Here is a 27059-nt window from a genome sequence, read left to right on the forward strand (position 1 = left end):
AGACGACAAGACATCCCGCCACACAGTCTATGCTTAATTGCTGGAATAAATTGTTCTTGGCAGTCCAAAGTAAAGATCTGATAAACACAGTGAAATAAAAAGTTTGACACCTCTTGTAAACTTATAAATTAAGACTTTTTTTAACCTGCTTATTCTGCATGTTTAAAAATGTGTGATAATCCCATAAATGATGACCTTAAATAGAGAATCAAGAACTAAAACGTCTTCTTCCCATGTTGTTGCTTTCATGTAATTGATGTCATGTAATTTATACATATATATATATATATATATATATATATATATATATATATATATATATATATATATATATATATATATATATATATATATATATATATATATATATATATATATATAGTGATAATGACATCATCTTTTATTTTTTACTTTGCCCGATTTGATAAGTTGATGCATAAATCAATGCCTTACAGGACACAAAGAGAATAACTCTAATTTAAAAAACAAGGCGTTCTGATCTATGCTTTAATCTATGCTTTTTTGGGCTGGTTTCAATGCTTTATTTGCACCTTAATGGACTGAGCGTCATTGCTACGCCAGTAATGAAAATAGTAGTTATTTTGTCTTAAATTGTCAGAAATACATAAAAGAACTGATGCAATGTCCCTTGTTTGTCCCTGGTCTCTTTGAACAGCAGAGTAACATTACATGTTACATTTCTTTAATGCTGATTCATTTTCCAACACCTTAATTCAGACTGTGCATAACAATCTGCAGGTTGATCTTATGCAAATATTTAAAAAAAATCTAAGGCACATATTTGTGAATCAATAGCATTTCACCTCAGCACCCCCAAAATCAAACCAGGTTTGGGTCATATTTATGATTAGTAGATGTATGAGGACAATCAGTCAACAAGATTACATTATGTCCAATTACTGTCCATTTGTACAGTCAGACAGAAAAGTCTATCTAACTTCTAGAATTTAACCAAAATGCAAAATTCAATCAAAATTATGTTTGGGTCACCTGAAATCTCAGCTTATAAAATCTGTCTCAACAAAGGTTCCCTTTCCTAAACAGAAAAACACCCAAAAGAGTCAAAGGTTTCAGCTGGAGCCAGTCCATTAAACGCTCCTGTTTGTGGATTTAATACTAAGTGCTACACACCGTCTCTAATAAAGGTCTAAACTGGTGTGGATGAACACTGTCAAGTCTTTGTGGCACAGCACAGCACCTTATAAAATAAATGAATAAATAAAAACATTCAAAAATATCTCCCTCAAGATGTCATGGCGTGGCTGACGCACTTTGGAGATGATCATCACTTGTCAGTAAGTTGACCATCATTGACATTTAATGGAGATGAAAAGCATACTGAATAATGTCAACACACATGGTCTAGGTTGTGTTACATTACATCAATACATATATGTTTGAATAATATGGCTGCTACAAGTTACTACTTAAGAAGTTCAAAATACTGATCAATTTGACAAATGTAAATAGAATTTTCCATTAACAAAAGTGTGGCCACGTAAAGGCCCAACACACTAACATAAAACACCTTTTCACACAGATGTAATTTGTTTTCTCAATAATAGTTATTCCCTAGTTAAGTCAATTCTGTTGAATTACAAGCATGCATTTACCCACAATTTAACTTGCATTGCTATCAAAACCATATAACAGACCAACATTCCCAATATATTCAGACTCCAGACTGACACTTCAAACAAAACCGAGGTTGCATGATGTCACCTAGCGACCCTGGTCAATTAAACACCTCCCACAACAGTTGGCATCACTCAAAAGGCTCATTAACCCTTCTGACCAACCACCAGTCACAATCAGAAAAACATCCCGTCACACTGGCCAATCCCTACATGGGCAACACAGGTCACCACCCACACAAGTGACAGGAAATTGAATTGCAAGAGAGAATGTGGTCTGTCTGAGCACTTGAAAGATATTTGTTTACTCACAGCTGGTAATGTCAGACTGTCTCTCAAGGCTTAAAAAATAAAAAGTAAAGGTGATGCCTAGTGCAATTTCATAAGACAGAGATTACTAATTTTCTTTATATTGGCTACGTATGTGACTGATCTGAGGTAAATGTTGAAAGAAAGTTGTTAGAGCAGAGGAGCACTGTTGCATAAATAATCCCTTTAGCACAATTACAATAAAGGTATTTCAAAATATGTCGAATTTATAACTATTGTGAATTTACTTAAATATATAAACCTCAAATCCATCACATTTGGATCGCTAAATGAATGTGCTGCTTATTTAGTGTACAAGCATGTCTTATAAGATGAAATGAGAACAGTAATACATCTCTGAAGCAGCTTTGTGTGCTTGTTTTTCAGACCACTAGACTTAATCTACTGGGTTGATCTCCCGGATCTCTGGGGATTATAAAATGTCTGCAAACCTCAAAATATTTGAGGCAATCAACAACTCAACATGCATTTGGCGTTGAAATGCAAGAATGTGAAAACACACAAACGAATGGATAAAAAGGAGTGAAAAATGAAGAAAAATAAGGGGATCGGAGCCGTGCCCATTTCGGGGGTGTAAAATATGGAGAAGTGTGGATCATTGGGGGAGCTGCTCTGCCTGGGGGAACAGATGAAGGGAGGACACTCTGCCAAGATCTCTCCACTGAAGGGGGAGCTGAGGGACCGGAGCTCTATGGGAGAAAAAGTGTGCGCCTCGCATGCCGCTCTCCTCAATCTCAGTCTCACACACTTGCATTGACACGTCGCAGGCTCTCAGCAGCAGAGGGAAATTGCTGCTGACAGGGCCTTGCAAACTTTCACAGCCATTTAGAAAGACTTACTCCCACACTTTTGTCACAGGCATTTATTGCACGAGATACATGATATGAAAAATTAACATTTTCAAACTTGGCACTGTTTTTTTTTTTTTTTTTTTTTAAACCAAGTTAGGCTTAAAAACCATTCATAATTTTTCTGCCTCACGATCGCCCCTATTGCAGATGTAAACACAAAACATGCCAAGTGAGACCCCAAGATTATGAAAATACACAAATTTCAAGTAAGATAGCGAGAGAGAAAAAACAACCTAACATAACTTACAGGACTGTCTCAGAAAATTAGAATATTGTGATAAAGTCCTTTATTTTCTGTAATTCAAAAATGTCATACATTCTGGATTCATTACAAATCAACTGAAATATTGCAAGCCTTTTATTATTTTAATATTGCTGATCATGGCTTACAGCTTAAGAAAACTCAAATATCCTATCTGAAAAAATTAGAATATTCTGGGAATCTTAATCTTAAACTGTAAACCATAATCAGGAATATTAAAATAATAAAAGGCTTGCAATATTTAAGTTGATTTGTAATGAAACCAGAATGTATGACATTTTTGTTTTTTTAATTGCATTACAGAAAATAAATAACTTTATCACAATATTCTAATTTTCTGAGACAGTCCAGTATATTTGTATCAAACTGTAAGAGTTTCTAATCCAATAAAAAGCACTGCCCGTATCACCAAAAACATCTGAGGTTATCTTGAACAAAGTGCATTGGTTATTGCAGACTTACTTTACCTTTACGTTCACAACCAGCCAGGGCCTCCAGTAAGCAGATGTCTGTTTGATACGACTTGGGGCATCAGGATCGACCATCACCAGGACATACATCTTTCCCTGCAACCAAGAAGAAATTCATATATCATTACACTGAACACAGGCTGAGTATTTGACTCAACGGCCTTTTCAGTGGAAGGACTGCCTGAAATGCTTTCCTTTCCTAGATTTAATTTAATCTACCTAATGCTGTGATTTGATTTTGTGGTTATTTTTTTTACATTGTGTTGTCGGCTGAGTTCAGAAAACTCCCAAAGACAGCTCTGGGTTATTCTTTTATCATCTTAACACAAGGTCATAACATTCTCAAAATTCAGCTGCCGAACCTAAAATGTTAAAAGCAGGAAGAAAACTGACCTAAAAACTCAATAAGACACATACAAAAAAACATACTGTTGCAGTGCTTATCATAAACGTATCCTTTTCTCAAACAAACTCCGTCCCTTCTGTTATTCTTACATTTATTATTACTGTGACATCAACAAAATGACAACATTCTGGATCTGATACCAAATCGTCTTATTAACATATTCACAGTAATTTTCTGCCACTTACCAAGTATCTTTATACCCCTCAATCTGTCAATGGATAAAGTGAGAGAAAAAAGCATCTTAACTAACACTTGATCACAGTTATTGGACGTTGACTTGGCGCTTTAATTGCCGGAAAATCTTCACTCTGTCTGTCCCTAAAAGTTAGAGAATTATGAGAGCAGATTGAATTATTTCAAGAGCACATTTGTCATCCCTGGTCCCATGCCCAAAATCTGCCAGACCATATGATGGGCTTTTTTTTCTCTTTTTTTTTTATAAACTTCCTCTACAAACAGAGACACAATGTCCTCTTACTGTATATGAACTTCGAAATGAAACAAGAGCATAATACCGCTTTAATACACAGAAAACAGATGCAGCCTTCCCTATATTGAAGCACTGTGCCAAACAACATTGTCGGGGTTTCAGTAAAAGATTTTCAGAGGACCAAATGCTTTCATGTAGACATAAACCCTAAATGTGTTTGTTGTGTTCCATCAAGACATTCTTACAGGCCTCAGAAAATTATCCTAAGCCGATGTACTTCAATGAGATAAAGAAGTAGTCATGTATTTTTCTGCAGATGCTCATTTTCAGAAGGATTCTCTGCCTACCTGACAAGCAGTAATATGCGTAAACAACTAAGCCTAATAATAGGATAATACTGTAGTCTCAGCGATAGTGCCTGCAGGTAACATCCAGACACACCAGCAACAATAGAGCCTCCTCCACAGCCTGTCAAAAGTGACTCTGTATCAGTGACCCCCCCGGGCAGCTTACCAACCATGACCTGTTGCCTTCTCCAGAGTTGTAATCCTCATTTGTACATGTTTGCTAGCAGGCAAATAAAGTGTGATAATGGAGTTATACTAATATCTAAGTAAGACTCTGATGCATTCAGAAATATCATGGCTACAAACAACAAAACAGCACGCACGCACACACACACACACACACACACACACACACACACACACACACACACACACACACACACACACACACACACACACACACACACACACACAAAGGCAATTTAAGCATTTAAATTAAGAATGACCTCCAGTCACATTTTCTATTGAAGGAAATTGCACTTCCTTCATTGAACATTTCACGAAAGTTACCATGCATGGGACAGGGTTAGATTTTCTCAAGCTAAATTTAGAACAACACTAAGAATGTTTCACATTAATTTCAAGCTGTAGTAAGAATAGCATGGCTTTTATTGGAAGCAATAACTTTCAGTAATTTCCACACATATTTAGTGCTTAAATTTCTACCTGTAAGAATCTGGCTTATCCAGCTGGCATGGGCAGTAAATAACACAAGAAGCTCCTATCAAGCTTGCACTTCACACATTGTGGCATGTACCCTTCTCTCTTACGAGGACATTTTTTTTTTCTCCATCTGTCGAAGTCCACATTAATTACACACAGATATGTGTGAAAGACTCCAGGGAAAAACAGATGCATAATCTACCATCTGAAATAATTTATCAGGGCTTGAATAAACTAAATGTATATCAAAACATGTTTCAAGAGGGCTAATTCTCATGGCTCTATCCTGGGAGGCAAGCATTTTCCAACAGTATATTGGAAATCATTTTATTGTGTTAATCACCACTAATAATGAGAAGACATTGGAGCCTTAATAATGATTCAAAATAAACTTTCACACTCAAGGCAAACTGAAGTCAGAGGAATCAAATATGTCAGTGGAGACTTGAAATGTCTGTGATATTTCTGTTTTCACTGTACATATACTTAATTGAAATGGTTATACAATGGTGAGAGGTCAGTAGTGTGCTGAGGTTTTTAACGACTACATGTCACAGCAATCTGAGATAAGTTGAAGTCAAATCTCGGCCCGTATTTACCACAGACATCGGAGCTAAATCAGGTCATTTATGTACAGGGATATGAGGCCCCTGGCTGGAAGCGAGGACGATGGAGGGTGCATCTCTCAGGATTAACGTATTTGAGACCAAATACCAGGCAGCTGGAATCAAACCTGCCCTTCTGACATGGCTACGGGTCAGTGGTAGAACAGAGAAGGGGTCTACTCTCTTCAGACGGACTTATGGAGCTTCAAGGGACAGTATTTTATTAAGGAATATATGAACTCTACCTTTCATGATATTTTATAAAACAGCATTAACACCTTTCTACATCATCTTAGATTCAAGTGACAAAAGAAACTAGAGTATTTATGGCAATAACTCATCACAATAGCCTTACATAAGGACTCTCTGCAATAACCATTTGTACTTTCCATTTACACTTCTATTGTTTATATTTTTCGTCTTTTTTAATTATTTACAACCTATTTTTCCTTTGGGATTAATAAAGTATGATCCAATTTACTTCAATTGCAAAAAGGAAAGATTGCAAAGAAAAACAAAAAGAGAGGGAAACCATTGTCTCTGCGGATGGAAAACTACTGTATTACCTTTGAGTGAACTCTGTTGGGGATGAGAATCAGAGAGATGGCTAATTGCTGCTCTCGTGGAGCTGCCCGGGCTATCAAACCCCGCTCTGCTAAGTGACGACATCACGGAGGGCGAGAGTGAGTTAGCGAGAGGGAGGGAGGAAGGAGAGGCCCCTCTGTGAGTTTACAAGTTCATGCTTTATCCCTAACCCAATACCTAACTGTGCCATTCATGCAGCTGCCTATTAATACACCCATTACTTTATCCCCCATGTTCCTCATCTCCATCTCCCCTCTTCATCTTCTGCACAGGGAACTTACAATGTTTAATTTATGGTCAGCTGTGGACGCTGCTCATCACAGAGCAAAGGAAGGTATTGATTCCAAATCCCTGTTTAAGTAGCAAATATACTTGAACTCGTTTGGCAATTAAAAGCTATTTGTTTTGTGATGGAGACTGATGATGGCTTAACAACAATCGACAGCAGCTTAGAGAAAGGTGAAGGATTAGTTCGTAAATACAAAAAAATAAGAACTATAGATCACATCTGTAGAGGCTGATATGTTGGAGGAAGGAGGAAATTTGTCTCAGACATATCAGCAACAGTTTCTGCAAGTAAGATCGTATATAAATGTTAGAAAATACACAAAATGTGCTATCTGGTATAAAAGTAACTTTTAGAGCAAAGTAGTGAGGACACAGTGAGAACATGTCATTTTAGAAGCAGGAGCAATAAGAGAGGAAAAGGAGCAAGTGGCAGAGACGTTTAACAGTGGTAACAGTATCAGGGTCAGAAGATAAGGTTCATTCTGGTGGAGAGGGAGTCAGGGGTCAACCCGGCAGCAGAAATTGAATCCTGAGCAGAGAGCAAGGGGGATGTACACCCAAAGATGAGATGGAGAAAGCAGGGGGGGCATGGCACTCACCTAGAGGTCAACAAGCTTACAGGTGAGGAGGTCCTCATTGTCATTAATAAAACCCCATCCCCCACAAGTCAGCATGGAAACCCCATTGTTCCTCACTGCAAGCAGTATATGATGAAACCTTCATCATCAGCATCATGACTGACATGTTGGTCAGCGTGAGAAACTGACAATCAAACAAAATCTGATTAACAGACATACAGTGAGGAGAACAAGTATTTGATACACTGCCAATTTTGCAGGTTTTCCCACTTGAAAAGCATGTAGAAGTCTGTAATTTTTATCATAGGTGCTCTTCAACTGTGAGTGATGGAATCTAAAAAAAAATCCAGAAAATCACATTGTATGATTTTTAAGTAATTAATTTGCATTTTATTGCATGACATAAGTATTTGATACATCAGAAAAACAGAACTTAATATTTGGTACAGAAACCTTTGTTTGCAATTACAGAGATCAGACGTTTCCTGTAGTTCTTGACCAGGTTTGCACACACTGCAGCAGGGATTTTGGCCCACTCCTCCATACAGATCTTCTCCAGATCCTTCAGGTTTCGGGGCTGTCGCTGGGCAATACGGACTGGTGTGTGGACAGGTGTCTTTTATACAGGTAACGAGTTCAAACAGGTGCAGTTAATACAGGTAATGAGTGGAGAACAGGAGGGCTTCTTAAAGAAGAACTAACAGGTCTGTGAGAGCCGGAAGTCTTACTGGTTGACAGGTGATCAAATACTTATGTCATGCAATAAAATGCAAATTAATTACTTAAAAATCATACAATGTGATTTTCTGGATTTTTTTTTAGATTCCATCACTCACAGTTGAAGAGTATCTATGATAAAAATTACAGACTTCTACATGCTTTTCAAGTGGGAAAACCTGCAAAATCGGCAGTGTATCAAATACTTGTTCTCCCCACTGTATACACAAGTCTGTACGTGGTTTGTATCAATGTGGTATCCACAACCGCATGGCAGGATCCCTGTTTTCCAGCAGAATATTGTATTATAATGACATGATCAACATTGTTCACTGTTCACCTTTAATGTTGTCGCTAGAGATGGTGTCAACCATGTCTATTTATCTAGCTTACAGAGTTTGCTAGTGAAATAAAACATCTACCGGACCAATGTTCCCCAAGTTTTCGTACTTCCAATTTGTGTGATAGCATACATAACATGATGCAAGCTCAAAAAGCTGAGGAGACTTAAGCTGATTATCCAGATTAGTGAAAACAGGAACTTTAGTGCCCGCTCTATTCACTTTTAATCAAACCAAATCATTTTAACCTCAATATTTTATTTACAATGTATTAGTTTTATCACTAGGTTTACATATTTTAGGATTTAATAAAAAAATTCCCACACCTTATTATTCTTTTCACTATTGATGTATTCCAAGTGAGTTAATCTGAGACTCTTGCATTTTATCTACGATGTGAATCAGCCAGTCACATGTAATTAACTTTGAATTGTACTCATCTGTATACAAGTACAAAACACATATGAAGTTTGATTGATTCTAAGGCCCACATAATTTGCATACTATGCCAGTTCCTATAATTATCATCCATTTATTTATTGGAAGTATACCCTAAAAGAGATCTTTATGAGAATATTTTTCTCTTTATTCATTTACTTATATCAGTTGTTATATGTATGACTGCCTAAACATGTGGAAAGATGAACACATGACTCAAATCTGGCTGAACAGAAACCTAGCTGTTTAACTGTAAATGTGTCTTTTAAACATGCAGGACACTCTGCTCCACAATCCTCAGAGCAAAGATGAACTATCTAAATGTGAAAACGTTTGACTTGTTAGCCAACTCAAAGACAGTACTACATGACACCATGCGTTCTTATCTTTACCTTTGAAAGTTTTACATTTTAAAACATTGTTTGTCCATCACACCAGTCTGGGAGCCCCTATAAGCTAGTTTTTGAAACCATAAAAATACATTATCAGAGCCTTTTGTCATTTCCTTATTGTCTTTTAAAATAAATCTTTCCAACATTTGAAATGGTTTAAGTGCTCACCAACAGTGAAGACATGTTTTGTTTTTCATTCACTGGTACTTTAAAGAATCCCTCATTTTAAAGCCTGGGGTGAAACGTAACCACCACCACCAGCGCTCTTAAACTATAGGGGTGAATTATGCTGGTGTGAGAGAAGAGGATGCAGAGGATCGGGGTAGATGGAGACGGATGACTTGCTGTGGCGACCCCTGAAGGGAGCAGCCGAAAGTGAAAGAAGGAGGACGGTGAAACATAACATACCGAATCCACACTGACTCTATGTTTTACCACTGAAAACACTGATATTATAATTTAGCCGACAAATTTGATGACACAGTCTCAGTGTTTTGCGACTGAGACTTCCAGGTGGTGTTTAAAAGAAGTATTAATTTTTTCTGGGCCACTGAAGCAGTTATTTACCGATCACATTGTTCAATGACACAAATAAATTAAATTAAAAGAGACTGTCCATAGTTCTCACTGTGTTCTGATGTGCTTTAGATAGTGAGGGCTGCTCGCTACCTCCAAACCTGCCTATATTTAACTCGGCTTCCTCCCACACAGGAACAGAGCGCGAAGTGTCTTATAAATCCACACTTTGAAAAGCCATATGGTCAAAGGACAGTCACGTGTGGATACAAATGCACATTCTAGACCTAAACACAGATAATGCCTTGCTGCTGGGAAGCCAAACAGAGAAGCAAGTGAGCGATTAAGAGGCAGCGGTTCAAGAGGAATTATTGCAAAATATAATACACAAGTTACATATAAAATGTGGATTTATTTTGAAAGAAATATGTAGATTTGTCATGTTATAATCAAATCAACACACAGAAGGACAAAAAAAGAAAAAAACTTCAGTCCGTTTACAAGTTACAACTGCCCTTTGTCGCTTCAAAATGAGTGAAGATTTCCTTCTTTTGCCCATACGAGAAAAAGCAACTCTTTGAAGAACTTTGCAAATGTTTTAAATTCAGCCTTTTCTGAACTTGGTTTATGAAGCCTTGTGCTTCTGATGTGTGCTGTGTAAGTGCAATGAAGCCACAGTTAACAGTAAGATGGTTCACAGTCTGATTGAAGCTTGAGGGGGGTGAAGGAATTAACAGCAGCCTAGGGAATCATTTCTGCATTTCTCTCAACACTGAAGACTTCTTTCACCGCACCATGCTTGCGAACACAGCCGTGCTCATGTTAAGCATATTAGTCACCCTGGATGCGATCTTGCTAGCTGAGGCTTTCAACACTTTCTAGTGGTGGCTTTACGCACATACACCTACTCACTGCCATGAAAGCATCTCTGCAAATGCACACACTCAGACACAGTAACTGCCGCTAACAGGTACACCGAGGTAATATGCGGTACAGGTGCTGCGATATGAGCCTAAGTTTCAGTCTGTGATAAATGAAGTAAGAGGGAAATATTTTTGTCGTGTAGTTTGGCTGAGGAGAACACAACAAAGTCAAACAGGGTAAATTACAGTCCTGGTCTCATATCCATAATTAATCTGCCAAGCATGTCACACACTGGGAATCGCAGTTCTGCTATTTTCTGCTATCTTACCTCCACGCTGACTGAAAAAGTTAAAATATGAGCACATTCTGCTAACTTACCTCACATCTGGGAAGCTAAATCAAGCTTTCATGAAATATTCGGAGGATTAAAGAACAAATGATAAATATATTGTCAGGTAAGCAGATACATAATTTAAGACCTCAAGTTTATGAAATGCCATCTCAAAGTTAGAGCTCATATTTTGACTTGTGTTCTACTTTTTTCCCTTTTTCTTTTTTAGTTGCACTTTATTTCGGCAGCTATTGAAGCGCGGAAGACTGAGAACCACTATGAGTCTTACGTATTATCTATTTTGACAGAATGTCTATGATTTCACGTCTTGTAGATAAACTATATCGGAGCAGTTCTTTTTTGAGGGGACACATAATGCAGCAGCAACAATTGTGAGGACGATGAGAAACATGTTGCCATGAGAGGATCTTAGTTGTAAGCACTCTGACACCCATTCCTATTTGGCCATCAAAGCTGTTAAATGTGTCAGGGCTGTTCACAGGCACTGCGTGTTTCACCCGCCAAGATGGCTTCCACATTTTCTCTATCATGAATAATTATGGTATCTGATGGTAGTACTGTGAGAAAGTGTAAATTATTCCCACATTTTCTTGTGCCCTTTGTTCAGTCACTTTTGTGTAGGAAGATGCTATTGACGCCATTCATGGATGGCTACCAAAAGGCATCTTCATGGGGCGGCAAACTCAAGTGCCTACTAAGGGTGGAGGTGATGGTGGGGGGTCCTTGTCGTGTGGGCTGAACCTAGTCCAGACTGCCAGTTGACAGGGCCGGATTTTCCAGTATCGAAGAGTCTTGTTTCAGTGGGCGAAGCTGGGAGAGAGGACTGCCCAGGGCTTGGAAGCTTGAAACAGAATATTTCGAACAGACAAGCACCGTCTGTGTTCCAGTGTCACCAGCCCACCCGTCTGACAATTAAGACCATGTCATCAATGGTTCTGAGTAATTCAGGGAGCACTCTTGACACTTTAGAAGATGTGGAGATTTCAGACATCGGAGCATTTTGAGGTTCCAACTACAGAAATGGTACTTAAAATTACACGGCTTGAGGTATGAAAGACACAAAGCACAGCACAAATACTCACCTACAGGCAATACATTACAAACATGAACAGCAATGCTTGATTAAATGGAATCACAACACTGCACTCTGCTTTGAAGCCCTAACACAATCCACAATATGTCCTCAAAAACACACACTCTGCTCACAGCACAGAAAATCCTTAGTTTTGGAGAACAGGTTGAAATAAAATAATTCATCTGACAGATCATTTTGTGCATGTTGGTATATTTAGTGCTGTCAGAGAGGACATCACAGAGAATGGCACTTACATCACAATGCAAAAACTGTTATCAGAGGAGGTACAGGTTTATGGTTCAAGGGCTCGTCCATTCATAGAGAACAAGCTCAGCCTCTCTGCCTGACACACTGATAAAGACAGCACAAATAAAACAGCTTCACAGCTCCATCTTTGCCTCTCCCCAAGGGAATAATATATCACCCATCTGAATGTGGCACATGTTGAATCATTTCCAGCGTTGATGATTCATTTGAATAAATCAGTCTTTTTCATTTTGCCAACTTGAACCGATGCTGAAATAAGGAAAAACTGAACTAATATTGTTAAAGAAGAGAAAGACCAGGTGTTACAGTGTTGTATACTGTAGGACTGGTAATCCTAATCCCCTTTCAAGTAACAATTAATAACTACAGCAATAATCTTTACCTATATGTTTTTGCAATTCCTTTTTAGCTATCAACCAACCAGCCTACCTCACTTAGAGCAAATCCAGGGGGATATATTGCCGCAGGCAGATAGGATCTTATCCGGGATTTGCATAGATAAATGACCAGAAATAATTCAAGTAGCACAAAAGCCAGACATAGTTTTGACTTGTAACATACTTTCGACCTGATCATATCGTCTTGGTAAAACCGGGTCCCAGGAGTGTAATTTCTACACATCGCTAATTCAAAAAAAAAAAAAAAAACACTGTATCTTTAAACTATTAACATATAGCAAATTATTTTAAGAAATGAAATAAATATGCGGAAATGGAAACTTCAAATATCTTCCACAAAAAAACAAACAAACAAAAAAAAAACTAAGCACACACAGGATCAGCCTATCGGCAAATATGAGAAATCAGCAGCTTGCGCAATGAAAGGGGTTATATCTGTATTCAAGCTAAGAGACATACTCTAACATACACAGACACAAATCCTGTTGAGCTGAGCTGAGCAGAGATACCCTACCAGCCCTCCAAGGCACAATTAGGATTTCACGGGGGGAAGAAATCTACATTCCTGCACACATGAAAAAAGTCCTTTCTCCCTCCCCACAACAATATCAACTTTTTACTCAAGGAAAAACCTGAAGCACCACTCGATAGGATTTGGACACGAAGTAAAAAAAAACAAAAAAACAAAGCCAGTAAAAAAATAAATAAAAAACAAAACAAAAAAAAGAAAGACAGACATTTAAGCTGGAGTTGTTAAAGAAAAAAAATGTTTGAGGAAAATCCAGTCCTAAGCCTCCCAGTTCCAATCAATTTCTTCTATTCTGTGTGGTATGAAAAGAAGGAACCACTCATCGTTTGTTTGAAGCGCTTGTCTGTGTGGAGCTGGGCTAGGATCAACAATATTTTGCATGGACTCCCTGAATGTACGATTATCACACCTCAGACATTCAGTCCAAGTACGAGGGGTCAGGTACCTGCCACTTTGAATAAAAGAAGAGATTGAGCAAAACACATACATCCTATTTCATTCGATATCTAAACATCAAAAGGGTCCCTGCAAAGTTATACAACATGATGCAGCACATACAGGACAAAGATTCAGAAAGCAGACACATTATCTACAACAAAGTAATCGGTAAGTACCAATTTTCACTATGACTTGTCTGGTTCGTTTAAATGCATTTCTCATAGACTAAACTTCCAACTTATTCAAACTGTGCAATTCTGTCTATGGCCTTTTCTTCCTCCAAGAGCTTCATTATCTTTAATTAAGTAACAATAACATCACATGATGCATGAGTGTTTAATATAATCCATATACACTAATGTAGAAGATAAAAAAATATATAATTGACGTGGACTATTCATTGATGAACTAACTAATTTGATTAAGGCAAGGCAAGTCAGTATAGTTAAAAAATTATCAAGTTTTGAAACTCAAGTTTAAAAGTAACAGAATGCAGATTCGGGACTTTTGTCAAATGAACCTCAGAACAGCTGTGTCCTCAACCTGGATTTAAATTAAATTAGTGTTTCAGAGTTTGTTCCAGACATGTGGAGCATAGAATCCGAACGCGCCTCCATGTCTGGTTCTGACTCTGAGAGCTGATAAAAATAAAAAAACAGATTCAGATGACCTGAGGGGTCTGGAAGGTTCACACTGGGTCACAAGGTCACCGATGTACTGTATTCTGGTCCTAAATTATTCATAGCTGTATAGACCAGCATCAGAACTTTAAAGTCTGTCCTTCCGACGGACAGGCAGCAAGTGTAAAGACCTCAGACCTGGACAGATGGGGTCCACTTTTTTGGTGTTAGTGAGGACTCGAGCAGCAGAGATCTGAATGAGCTACAGTTGTCTAACTGATTTTTTAGGTAGCCTACTGCATTGACTATAGTTTTTCCAGGTCCTGCTGAGACATCAGATTGTTTATCCTTAATATATACTTAAAGTAATAGTAGGCTGAGTTTGTTATTACCTTAACGTGTTTAAAAAAAATTTGGTCCATCACTACAACCAGATTTCTGGCCTACTAGGTGGTTTTTTAGGTGTCTAGATTAAAACTCTGGAGTGACCTGTAATTGTTTCTCTTTGGCTCAAAAGACAATTATTTCAGTTTTGTTTTTGTTTTACTGGAGAAAATTGTGGCACATCCAGTCATTAATAGAGAGCCTGTATAGGGCTTTGGTCTCTTAGTGACATTGTCATAAATATACTTATATTGTTGTTCTTTATAATCTGTGCCAGTGGGTGTATGTAGATGTTAAACAAGACAGATCCCAGGATGGAACCTTGGGGAACTGTAATTCTTGTCTGCTCAGATATAAAGTTGCCTACTGACACAAAGTATTTTCTGTTCTCTAAGTATGTTTGTATGGATACAAAAAGTATCTGATCATCATCAGTTTTAGAGAAATGCAACTTTGGATGAACAATATATAACCTTCTTCACTGTGGACTTAAAGGGATTGTGACATGAAAAACACATTTTTCTTGATTTTTTGTGTTTTGTTGGGTGTCTTGACATCAATTACACCCAAAAAACAACGAACTTTTAACATTCAGTGTATTGTGTGCTTTCTAGGATTTTCCGCATAACTATGCAAAAACGGCGCATCTGGTTTGGTGGCGGATCGTTACGTAACGATCCGCTAAATCACCGCCCCCTCCACCCAGCTCCCTGCCTCCTCTCCTCTCCAGCGCACCATAAAGGCTGATTTATGGTTCCACGTTACACCGACGCAGAGCCTACGGCGTAGGGTTACGCGGCGACGCGCACCGTACGCTGAACCCAGGGCGTAGGCTCTGCGTCGATTTAACGCGGAACCATAAATGAGGCTTAACACGGAGCTGTTTAGAGCCTCTTTTGTTCTAATCACCGGAGGAAAACTGCTAAGAAGACCCGCGGCCACTGACTGGACTTAAGATAAGGGGACAGTGCTGCTTGCATGCCTTTATTTTTATGATTGTTTGCTGTGGTTCGCCCTCCTGCTTTTCCGTGCATGCTTCGCCTGTCGCTCCCGGCTTAACTCTCCGACGCCGCTGTGAGCGTATGGCTGGAGGAGGAGGAGGTTGGGAGGAGGAGCGGCGCAATGATTGACAGGAAAGGGGCAAAAGGAAGCGTTTTTCACGGCGCAAAAAAAACACTGTAATAAAAAGCCAGGAATAGAGTACTAGAGTGAAGTTTTTCTTGTTACACTCTTTTAGACACATTTGAGGGATGTTGGCCAAGACTTTTAATAGTGTTAAAAGCATGTTAAAAATGATGTCACAATACCTTTAAAAATGAGGCCAAAAAGAGGGGGATTGCGGGCAATACTAAGTACCCCTATTGCTTCAGTAACATTCAAGAATGTTAGGGCACATTTACACTATATAATTAGTACTGTGCTGTGACCAGGCTCCCTTCTTATTCCCACACACACACTATTAGTCCATTCTGATCTCAATGGTGCTTTAGCATAATTGTAGCCTGCACATACATCATCACATCTCTACATAAGGTGCCGGATTATTTACTTAAAGCACAAAAATCAGCACAGTCAAGGACAGTTGGACGTAGCAATATGACCTCGATGTCAGTAGTATCACAATTAATTGAACATTTTTATTTTAATTTTTACAAACAACTATTTCTGATAATTTTTTGAATACTTCAAACAATTGAAACCAAAGCACACATCGCTTGAAATGAAAATGAAAACCCTTTGTTTTAATGTGAAAAGAAAGTTAGCTGTCAGGGTTTGACATTTCCTGCTTTATTTTGAAGCCCATCGGTGCGTCCAAAATGCCATACTAAACAGTATATACTCAAAAAGTATACTTCAGTTCGGCACACTTTTGAGTAAATATCAGTAGTATGCATTATTCGGACGTACTACCAGAGACGTTCTATAAACGAGACAGCCCACTACGGTTCAGTTTCCTGTATCTGTGTCACGTGGGTTTCCTCACTGCCACGCCCCTTTAGGAGACAGGAAGTAGGTCCTGAGTCTATTGAGTCCTATGGGAAAAGTGAACGTGAGCACAGATTATTACCAATTCCTTCGCCCCATAGTAACCTAAGTAAATATGGGGCCCATTTTTCAAAAGCCACAAACCTTCTGAAAATTCTGACACCGAAATGGCAATTTTCAGACCGACAGATTAGGAGGAAATGAACTTTGTTTGAGACCTGTCTCTGTCTGAGCAAGGCACTCTCGCGAGATTTGGCTCTCATAGCTCTGCTCAGAGTCGTTGGTCACTGCAGAACTGCCAAAGTCGTTTTCCCAACGGATAAAATGAAGTTTAAAACTAAAATAAAACTTGCTTCTTTGCTTAATAATACTGTTATTGTTATTATTGAAGTATTTTTGGAAGGGAAAAAAAATATTAGACTGATCCGATGATCTTGTAATGGGTGGGCGACCACGCCCACTTAGGAGACAGGAAGTGGATACCATTTCATACCATTGGCAGTAACGGTAATGCGCTATCTTCTGTATAGAGTTCTTTGGTACTACTCAGAGCGTACACGGCACTTCCTGCTGCTGGGAGTGGGAGTTGTTACCATGGTAACAACTGCTGTCACAGCAGCCGTAGCAGCGCACCGCTCTTTCCCGTTTATCCTGGTGACAAGATGACATTATATAATATTATTATATATGAATATTATAATATTAATATTATATAATACTATTATTATACTTAATATTATACTTATGACATATACATATCTGCGCAGCCACTGACACTGCGCGCAAACACTGCTGCATTGCATTGTGGGAAGTTTCTGCTTAGCTAGTGTCCATCAATCCACACTAATAATAATAATTTATCCGGGATGAGTATGGATAGTGCATACTATTGAGTACGTACTAATGTTTCGGATGCACCAAAAAATCTCACATACTGTTTTTGCCTACTCATTAGGGTAGAAGTATGCAATTTCAGACGCAGCCCATGTCTTTGGCTGTATCCAAAATCGCATACTAACGTGCTACATGCTACATACTGCATCAGTATGTACTGTATACTGCCTACTAAATGAACGATTCAGTACGCCCCCCCAGCAGACCGTTCACACAGCAGTAGCACCCAAGTATCCCAGAATGCATTTCGCACCAAAACGACAGTGGAACAGCCCCCCAGTCTCGCGCTCAGAAGGTGTGCCGATTTTTTTTCAGGCGTAAAAGTAACCGTTAAGATCCCCAACCTGGGCTCAGTTTATCCAAATAACGCCTGTTAAGAAATTTGCTCCGATGTTTTAGGGGATGAGAAGAGCCGCCGGCTCGAGAGCAGCAGCAGCTCACAGCCGGAGTACAAACGTGATCGCCGGGTCAACCTACGCCGTCGTCCCATGGAGAAAGTGATCCAATGAACTGACCTGCAGCTCTGTGGAGAATTACCGCTGGCTGAAATAAATCATTTAGGAAGATAAATGTTGGTTTAATAGATGAAACCTAACAGTTGTAGCTCCCACATTAGTTTGTCTGAATATAAAGTGAAGCTTCATGTTTTTACTGGAGCCCCAGAAGCAGCGCTGCTGCTCTGTCTGTACATCAGAGCCGTCACAATTTTAATAAATGTATTAAAATGAACATATCAGTCTATTGAATTTCATTTCATTTTATTAAGCTACATATGTTTGGGTTTTTATTTAGTGCACCTCTACGTACTTGGTACGTATAAAATGTAAAAAACATAAAAATAAAAAACGTAATAAAAATAAAAATAATATCACGCGCACAGTACAGTACTGATGACGCATAATAAAGTGTATTTGGTATTTTGTAATTATAAAAATTGTGCTGTCCGGTCGCCGCTATTTTGTATTGCACTTGTGTTTTCTCAATAAAGCTTGTAAAAAAAAAAAAAAAATGGTGCTGTCCGGTCAAGGGCGTATTGCATTCTGGGACATAGTAGGCGAGGTAGACTGGTCTGATGCATGCTGTGGATTTTATCCAAATCAGTATGACATCCGGGTATTTTTCGCATACAGCAGATTTTGCTTTTGTTCGCATACTGCATACTACATACTACATTTCGGCAAAATCAGTACGTACTAGTAGTACAGTATGCGATTTCAGATATGGCCTTTGTGTTTAAGTTCTGGTTTGACCTTGCTGTTCCCCATCTGCCCTGATCAACTGCACCTGTGTCTCGTTAACCCTTGTGTATATCTAGTCTTGTCTTTCTCCTGCTCCCTGCTGGTCCGTACTGTTTCATCCCTCCATGTCTTCCACATCAGGTTTTTTGTCACGTCCATCTTTTTGGTTTTTTCTCGATCCTGCTCAGCAGCGCCTTTTGTTTGTTTGAGTGAATAAATCAGTTTTTGAGAACTCCTGCCTCCTGCTCTCCTGCATCTGGGTCCTACTCCAACCTTCCTGACATTAGCAAGCTAACAAAAACACAAAAACAACTTCTGACACCCCACTACACATTGCACCACCACTGCAAAGTGCCGAACATACTGTGTAGTGTGCTACATAGTGGGCAGTGGGTGTTTTAGGACACAGCATCTCGCTTGTTAAAGTATTCATTGTTGTTGGAAACGTGACTGTGCTGTAAGCTTTGAAACAGATCTGCGGCGTTCACCTTTAGTCTCTGAAACTGTGTTTCTGCAGTGTTCACATTTCATTTCTCTTTGTTCAGCATCGTCTTAAGAAAAGTCAAACTGTGTCCAAACAATGCACTGCATTTTTCTTTAGTACAAGCTGTTGGAGTTACTTAGTTGTATGCATATTTGAGTTCTCCTTCATGGTACTTCCATTTGGTGGACTGGATGAGGGGGAGCCATGTGACCATGTATCCAGTTGTAAGTTTGAATAATGTTTGAAAGAATAGTGATTAAACATGCACAGAAAATATAATGAAAATACTATTGACTGATATTTTTACGGTCAGATACAGCCCTTTTTGGATAATGGTGCTATGTTGTAATGTTGTAACGAGGAGCTCAGGTCTCCTTCTTAACCTGAGGAGTGAGCAGGCCGGTTCTTTTCACCAGACAGGGTGGGGCCTCTCTGGGCGGACGTAGCACGTGGAAGGATCATGTTATTCCGGCCAGATCCTCCCCACCCCATCTGGCGCCCCGGCTGGCCAGAGGGGGCATGTGTAGCCCAGGACTGCTGCATGTTTTTGTGAGGGTAGCTCACATTAGCTACCCAAGGGAACACAGGGAGAGCATGCAAACTCCACACAGAAAGGCCCTTTCGCCGACCCCACCCAGGGTGTGGGTGCTAAAGTCATGGAGGACTTCAGCACCCACAGCGTCTTGTGTCTCTGCCTGTTCTCGTGTCTGTTTGTTTTTTCTCTTGCAGATTTCCAGCGCTTGTGTGCTCATTGTGCTCATTGTATGTTCCCATGTGTTTTTTGTGTCTTGGACTAGCAGCAGGTGTCACCCCGCCCGCCCCAATGTGTGTATATGTATATATATATATATATATATATATATATATATATATATATATATATATATATATATATATATATATATATATATATATCTCCATCCATCCATTATCTATACCCGCTTTATCCTTTGCAGGGTCACAGGGGTCTGCTGGAGCCTGTCCCAGCTCATTTCAGGTGAGAGGCAGGGGTTACACCCTGGACAGGTTACCAGTCCATCGCAGGGCCTATATATATATATATATATATATATATATATATATATATATATATATATATATATATATATATATATATATATATATATATATATTATTAATAAAATATATCATATATATTTTATATATATGCAGACAAGGTAAAAAAAAAAAGATTGTCCCTTACTGTTGATTTTATGTATTTTATGTCTTCATCGTATATGTATGTTTTATTGTCTTATTTGTGCTGTCTTTACCAGCACTCCCTGGGACATTTCCTGGATAAGTAAAGGCTAAATAAAATTTAAAAAAAACATACCCCCGCCACATACATCTGCAACTGTGCCGTGCCCAAACACACCTCTTCCAACCACGCCTGAGACCAGGAATCTGGTCGTGCTGGAGCACAGAATGGATCACTTACACTAGTGAAACCAATTTTATGGGTCTGTTGTGCGAGCAACTTCTTCCACACATGTTAGTCAGAATCAAATTCAGAATATGAAATTGGACAGCGAATTCAATGGACAGCATTTACTTGAATAGTCATATTCTCTAGGCATGCAGTGCGTGTCCACAAAGCAAAAGCTTCAGCTGTCTTTTACAACATCAGTGATTGAGAATGGTTTCTATCCCCGTGGATTTGCAAGTAACTCATATATAACATCTTGCTTTTGCTTCATTCAAGTATTCTGTTTTTTAGTTGTGAAGGAAAGTTGGTCAACCATGGCTGCTATTTGAGGTCCTGGGCACGTAAAGGTGCAAATTCATTTGTTTTTTTTTGGCGACAATTCATGGCAGGCTGATTTATGATCAAGGCGAAGTGTGCTGCTAGATTTGCAGGAAAACTGAAGCTGAAAGCCGGTGCTTTTCCAATGCTAGAAACTCATGAGTCTGAACCGAAAGTGCTTATTAAACTGTCTGTGTTATGTTGGCAACAATGATACCAGGCACACCACTGAAACAAAATGAGTGGACAAGAAAAATAAAAGAAATAAAGGTACTTTAATGACCCAATCAAAGCCAAAATTCAACCCATCTGAAATGCTGTTGCAGTCTAAGAGAAGTATGCATAAATAATTGCCTGCAATTCTCAACTAGCCTAAACTAAAGCAACATAAATAAAAGGCAGGCCTAAATTTCTCTACAGCAATATGAGATATACATCATACTTTATATAGTATAATTATTTCAAGTAGTTATTGCCAAACGTGGCTCTACAAATTACAAAGGTGCATCTACATTCTTGTATGGATTTGAAGAAAAAAGGACTCTTTTCACTACATGAAAAAAAATCAGTTATGTCCAATTAAATGAAATAAATCTGAGATCATGCCAAGAATGCTTTTGCACATTAGGCCACTGTTTGAACTCTTATCTGTATAAAATAAATTATGCCTGTGGCACTAGCACATAGACTGTGACCCCATCATTTCTGATTTAAATATGACACACGCTAAGCTAAATACCATGATGACAATACATGGCTAAACACTTCAGCTACAATGAATGTCTCTAGTGATAAGATCTGGCAAAACTAATGCCCTGAGGCACATCCATAGAGCATAATGCCAAATAGGGGCATTAGTGGCACTTAAATTTGACCAGGACCTTTTAGCTTTCCAATTTGTGAAGTGATGTTTTAAAGTACAACACACTGAAACTGTCAAAACTTATTCTCTCATTTGTGTAGGACATAAAGAAAAGGTTAAGCTCATCGTCTATCTGAAAATGCCCAAATCTGAAGTCACACATAAACTTGGCATCTGGATAAATCATGCCATCACTGCACTTCAGTTTTCTCATTATCCATACCTTTCATGACATTCACAGAAAGAAACAAAGCATCATGCCAACACCTACTCTGTGAGAGAGCTCTTTCAGTTCAGCTCAAAAGCTGAGAGCTCCAAACCTCCACACCACAGTGTGGGCAGTGCTGGCAGAGCCATGTGCCTAAGAACCCTGACTGAGTGCAACAGTTGGACTAATAACAGAACCAAGTAAGTAAAATGGACACACAACAGGGACTGCTCTAGGTTCACAGATGAGAAGCCGGTTGACTCCTGCCCACCTCTCTCTTATTCAACAATGGAAGGTGTCCACAATACCTCTGAGGTCTTAGTGCCATGAGGGGCGGTGAGCTCTCAGCTTCAGCCACTTCAGGGTAAAGCAAATCACTTTAATATGTTAAGAAGATTAAGCTGGATAAATGTCTAGATACATTTTTTGAAAAGCCACATAAATCTCTAGTGTTTTTATTTGGGGAGGGGCGGTGTGTGAGTCAGTTGAGACGATCAACACAAACCCACCAAAATGCAACGCGATTGGCTGGGAAAAATTGGGCTTATTTGAGATTTTGCATTTTTAAGCTTCTTGAATCTAAGACCATCCCACCTCTTTCTTATTATTTTTAACACCAACCTTTGTGACAACAAAACTCGGAAGAAAAAAAACAAAAAAAACACTGGTCACAGTTTCATCTGCTCTCTCAGCTTAGACTCGGCTGTCTTATCCTGCTTATGTTGGTTTTATAGCTTTACTTGTGCAGGTAAACGTTTTACCTGATTTTTAATCTGCTGGTGAAAACTTGTTAGAAAATAAACAAAGAAAAAAAAGAAAGACTTTAAAGTTCAACTTTCTTAAAGTGAAGCACTTGAGTAGCTATGCAATTCCATCATGCATTTAAAAAAAGAAATAGGTATATAATTTAATCAAATTAATTAATTGAAAAAAGCATACTCTAAAATGTAGGTTGTGTGACTGAATCTCTTTTTTAAAATATTAAGAATTAGTGATCTGAGGGTGTCCGCCTGTCAGCCTGCTTTGCAGGAAATTGAGTGTGAAAATGAAAGAGAGAAATGGAACAAATAATGTAAAGGGATTAACAAATCATTTGCATAACATTTTCAATGCTCGCAAACTACCGGATCAGGAAACTGAGAGTGAAAGCATTTTTATCATTCCCTCAGATCAATTAACACATCAATAGACCTGATCTTGAATACTTTAAGCAGCCTCTTAATGTCAAAAGGAAAGTGAATTTCTTAATAAAAGCCCTCAAAAACACCACCAAGGTAACTAAACAAGCTGCAAACTGGCTGAAAACACTGCTAAGAAACTTGAGCAGTCTATCTTACTTTACTTTCAGTCTGCCAAACATGTATTAACCTGTTTTTTCCCTTTCACACTGTCTCTCCATCCAGAGTTAAGACAATAAGACCACTGGGGAGATGAAGGGGATGGCATTATGGAGAGTTAAGCATTATGAGAAGCCCCGGAGCTGTTCTTAAAGAAGGTGAATCAGAGGATTGGGACACAACTGTAACTAAACCCTGTGCCGGACCACAAATGAGAAGCAAAAAAAAATAAAAAACCCCAAAAAACATGCCACTAAGCCAAGCATCTGGGTCTTAAGCAAACTTCTCTTGATCACTTTTAACTTTGTAATTACTTAGGTTCTAAAACAAAAGAGGCTGTCAAAAAAAAAGGTAATTTACTTCAAACCTAAGCTTTAAAGTAAAAGTATCTATAAAGTTTTTCACAGTCTATAGTCACACTTTTCATATTTAGGACAGATTATACCACCAGAATGTAAAGAAACCTTTTTTTTCTTTATCGTCTTCTTCCGTCTCTTCAGAGCAGATCACATTATGAAAACGTACAGGCTTCTTATTGTGCCAAAGTACGACCAAGTCATCTCCAGATCTTACAATGATTCTCTGGCAAACGTTAGTTTTCACCGGATCATATAAATAGAAATTTAATCTTGTATGTTTGTCTAGGTATCCACAGCAGCAGATGCACTTCTCATGCAGATTATGAGTCTTTGTTTGAACAGATCTAGCAGTCAATGTATATGAACTGATGGGAGAAAGCTTCTGCTGGAGTAGTGAATAATAATCAGGAGGAACATGCTGAGATGGTATCTTTTATTAAGGACCTGTTGCTGTTTTTGTTAAAGGCAATTTGAAACTAATTAATTAAGTTCATCACTGCCATGTTTCCTATAAATAAAACATGAATGGGACAATTTTTGTAAAGAATAAATACAAAAATATATAAATGATCAACTTTTGTTCAGTTGGCTTCAATTTCTGATTAATTTCATTTTCTCTGAACTTTTGTCAACAAGATGCAAATCAGCAATTTTCCTTGAAACTGATTCTCACACAGAAATCTGACTGCTGTCATTTACAAGAGCATTTCAGTTTTATACATTTCTTCTCATTCTTCTACAGATGAAATAATGATTGATAAAAAAAAAATGTATAAAACCCACAACCCCAGAATGAAAGTGCTGCTGTCTTCAGATATAGATATCTAAATACATAGAGGACCGCCATGGCATAATAACATACCTGGGTATGTTGAGGAAAGAAGAAAACAGGAAAATAATATGCCAGAAAGGAGAAAATATTACTGCATTGGTCAATGAAGGATGTTTCCTGATATCTTTTTTCAGGCATGACAAATGGCAGCATTTATAAGTACAGTTGTGTGCACCTGCGGTGATCTGTACAGCACACACAGGCAACAAACTGCAGATTGTTGTTCTTCTGTGTGAGAAGTTGGCAGAGGTTTATTGTTTCTATTCACTGCAGTTAACATATTTCAGCAATCCATGCTCATAGTCACTAAAGTTTGCCTTTTCTTTGCTTTTCTGAAGTGTGCATGAATCAAATGTGTTATGTAATAATGGGCAGTGACTGAAGGGAGCAGCATACGGGTCATCTTCTCGAGCTGTTAGAAAGACAAAGGGGAACATTAGCTAAGGAAATAAACGCTCTGAGTCTCTGCCAAGCATGCCACTTTGAAACAACAGAGCCTATAACACCCACCCGATGACAGTGAATACAAAGATAGATGACTATTACAATACATGCTTCACTTTTTGACCCTTCATGTCTAATAAAGGCACATGGTAGAGCCTTGTATGTTCTTCTAACCATGCACCTTTGACTTTGTGCAAAATGAGGACCAACTTCAACAGAAATTAAAAACCTTATCCCGTGCTCTTACATCCCCAACATGAAGACCTATCAGGAATCCTGCATGGGTGGACATGTAGGCTTTCCTAGGAATGACAGGGTCTGTTAGAGAGGAACCCCACCCTCGCTTTCTCCAGCATGCCAACACAGAGGAGAGTGGGCAGCGCTGAGACGGCAGCCTGCCGTGGGCACTGCCAGGCTTAAAGCTGCCCTGTCGTCATCAGAGGCTTGTAGAAAAGAACACTGAGATTCACAAAAAAAAAGGGAGGGGGGGTCGTTGCATTTAAATCCTCTCTCAACGCCCCCACATGTTTTAGCAAAGCATAAAAATCATTCACGGGGAGAGAGAAAGCGAAAAAGAAAAAGATAGAGGGAAATATAGAGGAAACAGCTATTAGCAGCAGTAAGCAAGCTCAAGAGATCATAGTGAGGCAGCTCTAATCGCAGTAATGGTTTAAACCCTCATTCCATCCACCAGATGCAAGAAATGTGTACCCAAAAACAAGGCTTTAAAATCCCCCATGTCTAAGAATGTGTCCTGTGGCTATGGTCCCTACTAAAAAAGAAAAACCTCCAAAACTGCCTCCAATTTAAGAGCGACTATGTTGTAAAGATAGAAGTGTTGCGGTCTGTGTTGTTCAGACGAACTACATCAGTGAAAGATGACCATAAAAGTATGTGGCGATGCCTCAGATGAGAAATTAAACATACCGTAGTCATCCTCACAAGGATGAAACCAAATCATTTTGTTATTTTATTCTATTTTTTATTTTTTAAGGACGAGACTGCAGGCAATGTTAGAAGATGGATTAAAAAGGAAAAGCATATTTGAAAATGTATATATGCAATCAGGCTATTTATAACATGCATAAAAAGCTCAATTAATTAAAATTGTTTCAGAGGAAGGAATTCTCTTAAATGTTATTTGGCTGTACCAAATGCACACCTGCATAACTTGCCATAAAGATTAATATATTTTGAGTTTTTTAATCCTTTCCGTAAATCCGAATTTCCTAAATGCATTTTAGCCTTTGTAATCCATTTTAATGCTGATGTTTAATGTTGAAACACTTAAGTCCAGATTTTAAAGAAGCTCTGAGGCATTCATTATGACATCTGAAAACTTATTTTTAAGCACCAGCTACAGTTTTGATTTGAATCTCTGGAAAAAAGCTGAAAGTAAAATATAAGACTAAAAGCAAAAAAAGAATAGTGCAAGTAGCTTAATGTTCCCTTAATGCAGATGTCATAATGTTTACCAGTAACTGTTTGGGTTAATTTAAAAAAAGCTATTAGATGAAAAATTTTAATAGAAATTACAACCTAAATTTTGACAAAATACCAAGTATGGTTTCTACACTCACTGATCACCTTATTGGGTATTCTCTATTAGGCAAACCTGGTACAGTATATCTAATAAAGCCACCAGAGAGTGTATATAGCTATGCATTGGCCTCAAGAAACAACTTCTATCTAAAAGGGTGACTTATAATATGATATTAATAGAATATGGGTTTATTTGCCTATATTTTTGTATACATGTGGCAGTTTGCATCTTTCAAAAAAATTTCAATTAATTAAGTTAAGTTATTGTTGTCAAAGAGGACAAAATATCTATATCCTTAAAATTTACAAGAGGATATATGTTAAA

At 38.4% G+C, this 27059-nt stretch overlaps 1 protein-coding gene across 1 annotated transcript in view; it reads right to left on the minus strand.

Annotated features, from left to right (window-relative positions):
* LOC133451019 (phosphatidylethanolamine-binding protein 4) overlaps positions 1-27059 on the minus strand; it is a gene marked incomplete at its 5' end in the record, with an annotated part of 63077 nt that overhangs the window by 33346 nt on the left and 2672 nt on the right. The window contains one exon of the mRNA XM_061729941.1: positions 3566-3664. Coding sequence (XP_061585925.1) covers positions 3566-3664 — 99 coding nt within the window. The remainder of the gene's footprint in view (positions 1-3565; positions 3665-27059) is intronic.

The sequence above is a fragment of the Cololabis saira genome, chromosome 9, assembly GCF_033807715.1.
Source record: "Cololabis saira isolate AMF1-May2022 chromosome 9, fColSai1.1, whole genome shotgun sequence".
Taxonomy (NCBI): domain Eukaryota; kingdom Metazoa; phylum Chordata; class Actinopteri; order Beloniformes; family Belonidae; genus Cololabis; species Cololabis saira.